At 39.9% G+C, this 11,311-nt stretch overlaps 1 protein-coding gene across 1 annotated transcript; it reads right to left on the reverse strand.

Moving 5' to 3' along the window:
* Positions 1–273: 273 nt before the first annotated feature.
* On the reverse strand, positions 274–2,575 carry myl7 (myosin, light chain 7, regulatory). The gene is made up of 7 exons (XM_044112869.1): positions 2,524–2,575; positions 2,305–2,406; positions 1,503–1,578; positions 1,265–1,369; positions 1,094–1,172; positions 693–741; positions 274–602 (listed from the first exon to the last, which is right to left on the reverse strand). The coding sequence occupies exons 1-7, from the start codon at positions 2,524–2,526 to the stop codon at positions 498–500; spliced, it is 519 nt and encodes a 172-aa protein (XP_043968804.1). The 5' UTR covers positions 2,527–2,575; the 3' UTR covers positions 274–497.
* Between the last annotated feature and the right edge of the window lie 8,736 nt (positions 2,576–11,311).

Below are 11,311 nucleotides of genomic sequence, written 5' to 3' on the forward strand. Positions count from 1 at the left end.
ATTTCCCTTCGGAATCAATAAAATATTTTTGAAGTTTTTAAAAACAATTTTTATCAGCTGGCATTGAACACTTTAAGTAAGATTTGAAACAGACTGTTTTGTATGATGCTTTTCTAAAAATGTTCTAAAAATATTTTATACTTTCAGGTTGCTTCAACTTGAAGAATTTAAAGAGCATTTTTGAGACATGTCAGATCCTATCAAATGCATCCTCCAGCCACTGAAGAATTTTATTTACAAATCAAATCATCACATCATTTCCAAACCAAATAATAACTTCTCTAATTGTTTATTTATGTAATTTTTGGAGGGAGTCCAGCACTTTATTTTTAATGTATTTCAGTACAGCATTTCTTCAAAAGAACTGAAGGGCAGTTGACATAATATACCACTTTAAATATCTATAATATAATATTAAATCCACTTTATCTCCAATAATTGCTAGTGTCAATTATTCCTCAGCTGTAGCCATGTTACTGAACTACACATATGGCCTGTTACGATTCTTCCTTCTCATCTCCATGTGTGATGATGTAGCAGAGTTGCTTGTAGTCAATGTTTCCGATTGGGTCGATTGGTGCCAAAGTGAATGCCTGTTCCACCTATATGTTGATGACAAGATAACTTTTGTGCTTATTGTTACCAAAATTGTATAACTTTGTAAAGGAAAATCCATAAAAAAAATAACTTACCTCGTCTGCCGTGAATTTATCAGCCTGATTCATCAGTAATCGCTTAAATCTAAATGAAAAATAAAATAAAATAAACAAAAAAACATAAAGACTGTCAGAAACTTTATGTCAAGCAGTTATGGAAATTTTTTTTTAATAAAACTCTCACAAGCCCTAATTGTATAGTGGTCATATGAGTGTCCATATATATATATATATATATATATATATATATATTTGTGAATATCACCATATGTATGTCTATATTGTATATATTTCATACATTACTGGTTTACTTACTTACATCCTGGCCCTGGTTTTGAATTTGGCTTTAATCTCATGATACGCATGTACAGTGACAAACAATAAATTCAAAATCTAATATGAGCAATGTTAGAACCAATCAGTAAAATTAATCTTACTCGTCCTTATTAACAAAACCTGTCCCATTGGGGTCAAAAGGTTTGAAAGCAGCAAGTATGGTGTCCTCAGGATCGGTCCCTGAAAGATGACAAAGAAAATCTACATGTATCATTTGAGAGTTCCTCAAAGAAATTCCAAATGTAATATTCACTTCTATAAAAATCCCTTACCGTTGAGTTTCTCCCCAAAAAGTGTTAGAAACACAGTAAAGTTGATAGGACCCTTCCCTTCATTCAGCATCTCTTCCAGCTCCTCATCCTTAATGTTAAGCTTTCCTGGTGAACACACATTATGTAAGTATGATTAAAATAAGCTCAGCAGGTAACTTAGTGGAGATTACAAATGATTGTTTATTCAATATTCATACATGTGCTAACATGCTCTACGTAAACAAATTAAATTAGACACCGAGTTGAGCGTAGGTCTCCTTCAGGTCCTGCTTCTTGATTACCCCGTCCCTGTCCTGGTCAATGCAGCCAAAAGCCTGCAGAAAAATATTAAGATGTGAAAAAACGCTAATTTCAACTAACAATTAGGTCTAGAAGGAAATAACTATTACATTCAAATTACAGCAAAAACTATTAAAACTACACAAATTTATTTTTCTTCAACCCCTTCTGAATAAATACAATTTTAACTGCATTTGGAGCTCTGCTGTAAAAAATTAAAACAAATTCATGAGTCTTAATTGTGAAATTTTCTATTCATAAATACATAAATATTATTTTTAAAATATTTTTTCTTTTTGTAATACCATTATTTCAAGTAAAAAATTAAAAGGCCTAATATGTCAAATTATCTGATGAACAGTTTGGGTTTTTTTGTAAGTGTTGCAAACATTTAAATTGGCTTTAGCTGGTAAAGGATTTAACCTTACATGTTTGAGTTTGACTCAGATGACCTCCAAAGTCATATTGAAGGTCAAGCAAATGGAAACTATGGATCAATTATCTTAATTTTTTTTCTTTTTCTTTTTTCCTTCTGATTAGTTTCTCTGCTCATTAACTACTCGTGAGTTCAGTAAATATTGTAATACTCTTCAATTGAATGTCCATTACCCAATTTTACAGAAATCCACGCACTTACAGCTCAAACTTTTTAACATATAGTGTGTTTAGTTGATTTTACACAAAAGTTTGGCTGGTATGCTTAAATAAAAACAAAAACAAGCAAAAATAATATTTTTAAGGAACTGTAAGCGTTGCCTTACCTCTTTGAACTCTTGTATCTGTGACTGCTCGAACATTGAAAATACATTGGAGCAGGACTTCTGATTCCCCCTCTGCCTTTTATTGGAGGCCTTTTTACTTGCCTGAGAAGATAAACAGAAACATTCAGATCATATGCTTTTATGACAGTAGAACAAAAACTTAGTCAATAATTAGTGCCTGAAATGATTTGAAATAATGCAAAACCTTGATAGACTCACCATGTCTGAATGAATGCATGTAGACTCTGCCAATTTGTGATGCTGCAGAGGGTTTTATGTTCAGCCCATCTTATCAGACACCCTCCTATCATAGCTTGCAGTGGGCCGTGGAGCCCCTTACATGGTCATGAGGGCTCTCTGTGTGTCACTGAGGTTGCTTGATAAGAGGTGAAGTATGCTGGATTCCTCTGGGCTTGGGAAGACAGATATAGAGCTGTGGACAGACAGAAGAAAGGGACCTCTGATCTTTAACAGGCAAACATACAAACATTACTATTGTCAAACTGACCCCAGGATATTAATAATGATTTAGATTATTTTGTCAGTAATCATATAGAAAAAATCAACCTAAATTGTCACATTTGATTTAATTAATTTTGTTTTATCCCCTCTTTTTCACTCACTCCTTCCTGATTTCTTCCATTAACTTCATAGTTGGGGCCTGCCCATAGCAATGCATGGCAGGCACCTATTGTTCTAAACCCAATAGAATGTCTCTTTATTATTATTCTTAACTTTTTCTTCCGTCACCGTGAATGCGGCTCATACTGCTGCGAGCCCACCCACAAAAGTGGTATCAAAACGTGCGGCTCGTTCACGGGAGGGGTGCTATTACTTTTGGTGGAATTTGGAGTTACCATGGCGACGTAAAAAGCAAAAAACGACCCCAAAATCACTAACGAGCTCACCAGGTGCAACTGTGGTCGTCAAGGGCAGTGGTCCCCAACCACCGGGCCGCGGACCGGTACCGGTCCGTGGACCAATTGGTACCGGGCCGCGCAAGAACTAATAAAATATCTCCGTTCTATGTATTGAGTCTGGAGGAGCCTTTATTTTGAAAAGTCGTACATCGGATGCCGAGGGTTGAGTCTTGCGCCAGCTCACAGCGCGCGTGCACACACCCCCACACAACGCGCATGGACCCCCCCCCCCCCCCCCCCGGTCCGCGGAAAATTACGAAGGCTGTGGCCGGTCCGCTGTAATAAAAACGTTGGGGACCACTGGTCAAGGGTACGAGGCAACCACTAAATCCTGAAAATACTCTATTTTTGAGGATTTTCCGTGTCGTCATAACTTCATGTAGAAACGCCATTCAAACTTCATTTTGTAGATACGTCCGTGATCTCTTTTAAAGTGAAGACAGCACATCGATATGAATTATGGTTTGTCCACAACTTCTTTCTAAGTGACCCAAAGTTTTTGATTTTTGGAAAAATCACAGTGTGAATGCCGCTCCGCTAGAGTGAGAGTCAGAGCGACATTTTGACCCCAAATCATTTTTTTACTCGCCCTCACGCTCACAAATATTGCATGCTTCAATATGCTCCCCAGACAATAAAATGATTCGGGATTATCTGTTTCCTCAGGTTAGGGAAATGCCTTGCGCAGCAAGGCAGTTCATTAGCATTAGCCCTTTAGCTTAAATAAGCTATTACCTATTCTACTTATTTATTAGCCATGTTTACTATACTGAATGGAGTAAGTAAATTACAGAGAACATTCTAATGATACCCCACATGCTACTGAGAGCATTCACGCTAACATTAGCATTTTTGCTCATTTTACCTTAACATTATTTGAGTGACGAGACTGAAATGGAAGCTTAGGAGTTATGATTAGATTATCATTGGAACAATTTATATACATGATGAAACCACAAGAAGATCACTTCCTCCAACTGAATATCCTTCCTGTTTGTCCTAATCCTTTTACTAGAATATCCTACCTCCATCCATCCATCCATCTATCCATCCATCCATTTTCTTACACCCTTCTTCCCTAATGGGGTCGGGAGGGTTGCTGGTGCCTATCTCCAGCTGCGTTCCGGGCGAGAGGCGGGGTACACCCTGGACAGGTCGCCAGTCTGTTGCAGGGCAACACAAAGACAGACAAGACAAACGACCATGCACACACACACTCACACCTAGGGAGAATTTAGAGAGCCCAATTAACCTGACAGTCATGTTTTTGGACTGTGGGAGGAAGCCGGAGAACCCGGAGAGAACCCACGCATGCACAGGGAGAACATGCAAACTCCATGCAGAAAGACCCCGGCCGGGAATCGAACCCAGGACCTTCTTGCTGCAAGGCAACAGCTCTACCAACTGCACCACTGTGCAGCCCGAATATCCTACCTGTTAAAAAATATTTTAAGTACAGGGGCGTTTGTAAGAATAAAACAGTATCAGACAGAGGAAACAAGTTTTTCACTGAAATGATAGGATATGATTCATGTACACTAATATTACACCGCTATCACACAGCTTCAGTCTCACATATTATTGCTACCAACATCTATTTAGCAAGGTTTAGTAATAAAAAGTGTTATTAAACTAAAATATTTTAAAGGATATGGCTGGAAAAACACACAAAACACCGTATTTTGTCCTGATTAACCGCCAAATAATAACTTGTTTACAGTAACAAGGGGAAGCTGCCTGCCTCACCTCCAATCTGTTCTCTGGTTTCTGATCGCTCCTCAGCCACGAAACACGTCACACACACAGCTGGTGACAACAAACACTGTGCATTATGTACATGAGCTAAATTATGGAAAATCATTTCCATCCATCCATCCATTTTCTTTACACCCTTCTTCCCTAATGGGGTCGGGAGGGTTGCTGGTGCCTATCTCCAGCTGCGTCCCGAGCGAGAGGCGGGGTTCACCCTGGACAGGTCGCCAGTCTGTCGCAGGGCAACACAAAGACATACAAGACAAACAACCATGCACACACACATTCACACCTAGGGAGAATTTAGAGAGCCCAATTAACCTGACAGTCATGTTTTTGGACTGTGGGAGGAAGCCGGAGAACCCGGAGAGAACCCACGCATGCACAGGGAGAACATGCAAACTCCATGCAGAAAGACCCCCGGCCGGGAATCGAACCAAGGACCTTCTTGCTGCAAGGCAACAGCTCTACCAACTGCGCCACTGTGCAGCCCGGTGGAAAATCATTTCATATATGAAATGTTTTTTAACCATTTTATTGGCGGCGTACAGACAGGAGGAGCATGCTGTCATAGAATGGCAGCCAGTGAGAAGTTGATCAATCCCAGGTGAGGCTCAGCTGCTGCTGCCTCACCTGCTGCTGCCTCGCCTGATGCTGCCTCGCCTGCTGCTGCCTCGCCTGCTGCTGCCTCGCCTGCTGCTGCCTCGCCTGCTGCTGCCTCACCTGCTGCTGCCTCACCTGCTGCGTTTCTGAGCATTTGAATGGGCAAATGCAAAAATTCAGTGATTTTGATGAAAAAAATAATCAAAATTGGTTAAGCTAAAGAAACAATAAATACAGTACAAACCACAGGGTAAAAATAGCTATCTAAATTATTTTTTCCATTATATTTCTCCATTATGACTGGTGAGGCTCTGCATCACTTGCTTCCAGTGACCGCACCTCACTGGTAACTATGGCAACCAGTGGCAGTTCTTTCTGTAGTCTGGTTGGTTCTTCACATCCGTCCTGTTGATAAAAAATCCATCAGACAAGCCCGCTCTGAATACTAAACAAAACTGTGACGTCACAGTCTGACATCACAGTGTGACATCACATTTTAACTCCAAAGGCAGAATTATGACATCACCAGCCATTATATAAGCTCCTCACATCATCAACTTTCATCACAGCCGTTTAGCAGCATTGTTAATACGCTTCTCTTGAGAATTGATTTAGCTTAGAACCTGAACAAGCAAAGCTTATAATGGAGACCAACCAACATAGAATCGAGGAGGTTGCATCCGACAACTTTGTCAAAAAGGAATTGCAGCCACCAATGACACCCAGGCGGAAGAAGAAGAAGGTGTCGTTTGCAGTTTGGTTGGAGCAGCAAGAGCTGAAGACGTCTGCTGAAAACATCCAACAGCAGGACGCTTCACCTCTGACTGACAATGGATCGATAACCAAAGCTCTGGAGGCAATCGATCAGAAAGGGGACAGTGAGTCCAAGGAGCAGAACCTGGTACCATCTAAAACCTGGTCGGAGGAACACGTCCCCGCTGACCAAGAGGTTTCTGCAGAAAACACTGAGAAGAAGAACGAATCCCTGGTCAGTGGAGAAGAGTCCACCGCGGGAGGGCAGGAGAGAGTCGAGGTGGCAGAGAAAGAGCAGCCCTCCATGTCAAAGGAACAGCTACCAACTACGAGACGTATCAAGAAGAAAATGATACCATTCCACATCTGGTTGGAGAAACACGCATCTGTTGAGCTTAGGATTTCATCTGAAAGCACTGAAGACGTTTCACTGATTGCCAAACAGGAACCAACATCTGTACTGCAGGAGACAACAGAGAAGGAACAGCCCCTTCAGTCCGGCACTGAAACTGTTGAAAAGCTGCACACTTCTCTGCCTGAGGAGGATCGTGACCAGAAAGATTCCTTAAAGAAGGAGATCTGCACAGAGGAACCTGAGATTTCTGTAACGCAACCGGTCACTGAAAAGAACGACATCTCCAAACTGCAGAAGGAACTGGATCAGAAAGTAGAAAAACAATCCAAGACTAAGCGCATCAAGAAGACACCACTGTTGTGGAAATCTTTTCCCGAGCCTGATGCCTGCGTAGATCTATCATTTTTTTCTGAAAACAGTGACATTAATAACGGACCTCTGCCGGAAAACCAAAGTCTTCATACAGGTTTGCCCAGCAGCGGAAAGAAGATGTTTTGGAAAATGCTGCCCAAGTCAGAACCTCGCGTAGATATACAATTTTTTACCAAGAATATTGAAGCCCAAAGTGTTTCAATGCCAACGCAAGATCATAATGTGGCAGCTTCCTTGAAAAAGGAAAGCTTTTCCAAGAACACCATCTTCAAACCGCTGGGCACACCGGAGCAAAAAGAGCAAAAAGAGCAGAGAAGTCCATCTCCTGGAAAGACAACAAATCAGTGTACGTGTGTTGCTAAATTTAAGGAAACTGAACTGGAATATATGGAAGTACAGAAGTACTTATTCAAGCAGCTTGATGAGATGTTCAATGTAAATCAGAAACTGAATGCAAAACTTAAACAGCAGAAGGATCTGATCAGGAAAGGACTCTCAGAGAGACGACAAAGAAAGAATTCAATGGTTTCTGTTGAAACTCAGACTGATTTTCAAGAAACCCCAAAGCCGAAAACAGTCCAGTCATCTGCTTCAACTCAAACAGAGATGGATACACTGGAAACCAGTTACCAGCTAAAACCAGTCCATCAAACGAGTTCAACACAAACGGAGATGGATACACTGGAAACCAGTTACCAGGTAAAACCAGTCCATCAAACGACTTCAACACAAACGGAGATGGATACACTGGAAACCAGTTTTCAGGTAAAACCAGTCCATCAAACGACTTCAACACAAACGGAGATGGATACACTAGAAACCAGTTACCAGGTAAAACCAGTCCATCAAACGAGTTCAACACAAACGGAGATGGATACACTGGAAACCAGTTTTCAGGTAAAACCAGTCCATCAAACGACTTCGACACAAACGGAGACGGATACACTGGAAACCAGTTACCAGGTAAAACCAGTCCATCAAACGACTTCAACACAAACGGAGATGGATACACTGGAAACCAGTTTTCAGGTAAAACCAGTCCATCAAACGACTTCGACACAAACGGAGACGGATACACTGGAAACCAGTTACCAGGTAAAACCAGTCCATCAAACGAGTTCAACACAAACGGAGATGGATACACTGGAAACCAGTTTTCAGGTAAAACCAGTCCATCAAACGACTTCAACACAAACGGAGATGGATACACTGGAAACCAGTTACCAGGTAAAACCAGTCCATCAAACGAGTTCAACACAAACGGAGATGGATACACTGGAAACCAGTTTTCAGGTAAAACCAGTCCATCAAACGACTTCGACACAAACGGAGATGGATACACTGGAAACCAGTTTTCAGGTAAAACCAGTCCATCAAACGACTTCGGCACAAACGGAGATGGATACACTGGAAACCAGATGTCCAGTCAAACCAGTTTATCAATCAATTTCAACCCAAACTGAGCTGATTTTATTGGTAAGAAAACAGCCCTCTGAAACGGAGCTGAATGGGTGTCAGGATCAGGAGAAGCTATTCAAGAGATCAGCAGGTAAGAACAGGAGAAAGTCAGGAAAGAAAGCTGCCTCTGTACTGGAGACTCTTAGCAATGAAAAGGTTTCTGGAGAAAACAGTGACCAGCAAAACATTTCAGTACCAGAGATAGTTGGGGATGAGATTCAGATAAAAGAAACAGTGATCAGTAAACCACAGCAGATCACTGAAGAAACTGTTTCTGAAACCCAACATAATGGAGACCAGGAAGATCAGAAAAAGACATCGAAGACATCGAAGACATCCAGACGTAAGTTCAAGAGAAAGGCAGCATTAAAAGCTTCCTCTGAATTTGAAAAGCTCAACAATAAAATCGTTTCTGGAGAAAACAGTGAACAGAAAGTTTCAGTACCGGAAACAGTTGTGGATCCAACAGTTTCCATCAAAAACAAGATTCAGACAGAAGAAACAGTGATCAGTAAACCACAGCAGATCACTGAAGAAACTGTTTCTGAACCCCAACATAATGGAGACCAGGAAGATCAGAAAAAGACATCGAAGACATCCAGACGTAAGATCAAGAGGAAGGCAGCATTAAAAGCTTCCTCTGAATTGGAGACTCCCACTAATGAAAACGCTTCTGGAAAAGACAGTGAACATCAAGTAGTTTCTACTCTAGAAACAGTTGAGGATCCAACGGCTTCCATTATAAACAAGATTCAGACAAAAGAAGCAGTGATCAGTAAACCACAGCAGATCACTGAAGGAGAAACTGTTTCTGAACCCCAACATAATGGAGACCAGGAAGATCAGAAAAAGACATCAAAGAAATCTAGATGTAAGAAAACGAGAAAGATGGCAGTGAAAGCTGAACTGGAAACTGGAAACCCGATAGAGACAGAGCAAAACTTGGTCCAAAACACCAAGACACTAAAAACAGATTTAGAAATTATACCGGAGATCCCCCAGACAGCTTTTGAGGAAATAGAGACAGAATCTTGCAAAGGTTCAGAAGATGTCACGGATAAAGTTCCTGTAGTTTCCACAGAATCAGAGAGTGGTCTGATGGAAACACCGAGAACATCCCCTCCACAGGTAAACGGTAAATTAAAGGAAGAAGTAATCCAAACAGCTCAGGAATCAGAGGCTCAAACAGCTGCAGATCCAGCGGAGCAGATCAGTGTCTCTGAAGAAGAAGAGATCCCCATGAAAAAGATTTCACTGTGGAAGCGTTTGAAAAAGGTTTTATCTCCAACATCTCTGCGCAAGTTCAAAAACAGATGTAAAGTCCATCCAGCGTAGACTTCATGTCTCCAGTATGTCAGATTTAAAAGGGCGGTGGGGCCAGGTGTGGTTTGGGTGATCAGTGGTAATTTAGAAAGAGCTGCTGTTGTTGTTAATTGGACATTTCAATATTAAAAAGCCAGGACTACACAGTGGGGAATGTCTCCCTGTGTAGGTGTGGGTTCACTCCGGGTGCTCCGGCTTCCCCCACGTTCAACAACATCAGCACTCATGTTCATCCACCGTAAGAGTTTTAATTCTAATTCTAAACAAAAAATAAGAAAACCTCATTTATTAATTAAAGGGAGATTTGGAAAAAGAAAATATAAACAACTTGGAACAAAAACAGACTTTTAGAAGTCTAAACTTATACAAATTAGGACAAAATTTGAAAAATATTTATCTTTCTGGTCAAGATATAGATATCCATATCTAAATCTATCTGTCTGTATAGATAGATATCTATCTTTCTCGCTCTCTATAAATCTATATAGATCTATATATAGATCTTTCTGGTCAAGATATAGATATCTATATCTAAATCTATCTGTCTGTATAGATAGATATCTATCTTTCTCGCTCTCTATGAATCTATATATAGATCTATATATAGATATCTAGATCTATCTAGATTTAGATATAGATAGATTAATATATACATACACATATAGATATATAGATATATCTATATCTATCTATATCTATATCTATCTAGATATATATCTATATATATCTAGATATATATATATATATATCTATATATATATAGATAAATCTATATATATATAGATATAGATAGATATAGATATAGATAGATATATATATATATATATATATATATATATATATATATATATATTCTATATAGATATAGATCTAGATATATATAAAAGTAACGTGCACTGACTTAATCATAATCATATTTACAAATGTAGACCACCTGCATGTTATTGTTTATATAAGGAAATTTTGCAGACAACGATGGAAGGCAAAAGGATTATTTTTCTACATGCCATCCATAACCCCGCTGCTGCCGTATGAAACTCAGAAATGTAGGTATTATTAATTGGGGCCTGCCCATAGCAATGCATAAGGAGAGCAGTGACTGACTTACAAAGCAAGTCAGTCACTGCTTTGTAAGAGAGCACGTCGATATGAATTATGGTTTGTCCACAATTTCTTTCTAAGCGATCTAAAGTTTTTGATTTTTGGAAAAATCACAGTGTGAATGCCGCTCTGCTAGAGTGAGAGTCAGAGTGACATTTTGACCCCAAATCATTTTTTAAGTCGCCCTCACGCTCACAAATATCGCATGATTGGTATGAAACTCGGTCATGACATTGATACGCATGCCTGCTCCGGTCAAATGTTTTCAAAAATTATCTAGCGCTTATGGTTTTCTCTCCATGTGCTTCAGAGCAAAGTCATGCGCCAGGGTATCTGACAGATCTCACTGATTCACTTCCATGTATTTCTG

Source organism: Gambusia affinis, linkage group LG03 (assembly GCF_019740435.1).
Source record: "Gambusia affinis linkage group LG03, SWU_Gaff_1.0, whole genome shotgun sequence".
Lineage (NCBI taxonomy): Eukaryota > Metazoa > Chordata > Actinopteri > Cyprinodontiformes > Poeciliidae > Gambusia > Gambusia affinis.

Bases quoted from the DNA above. Each gene is read 5' to 3' on its own strand.
- myl7 (XM_044112869.1), bottom strand. The intron at 1,579-2,304 runs GTAAGGCAACGC...ATTTTTCTGCAG, and splicing joins AGATACAAGAGTTCAAAGAG to GCTTTTGGCTGCATTGACCA. The intron at 742-1,093 runs GTAAGATTAATT...TTTTTCATTTAG, and splicing joins GGTTTTGTTAATAAGGACGA to ATTTAAGCGATTACTGATGA.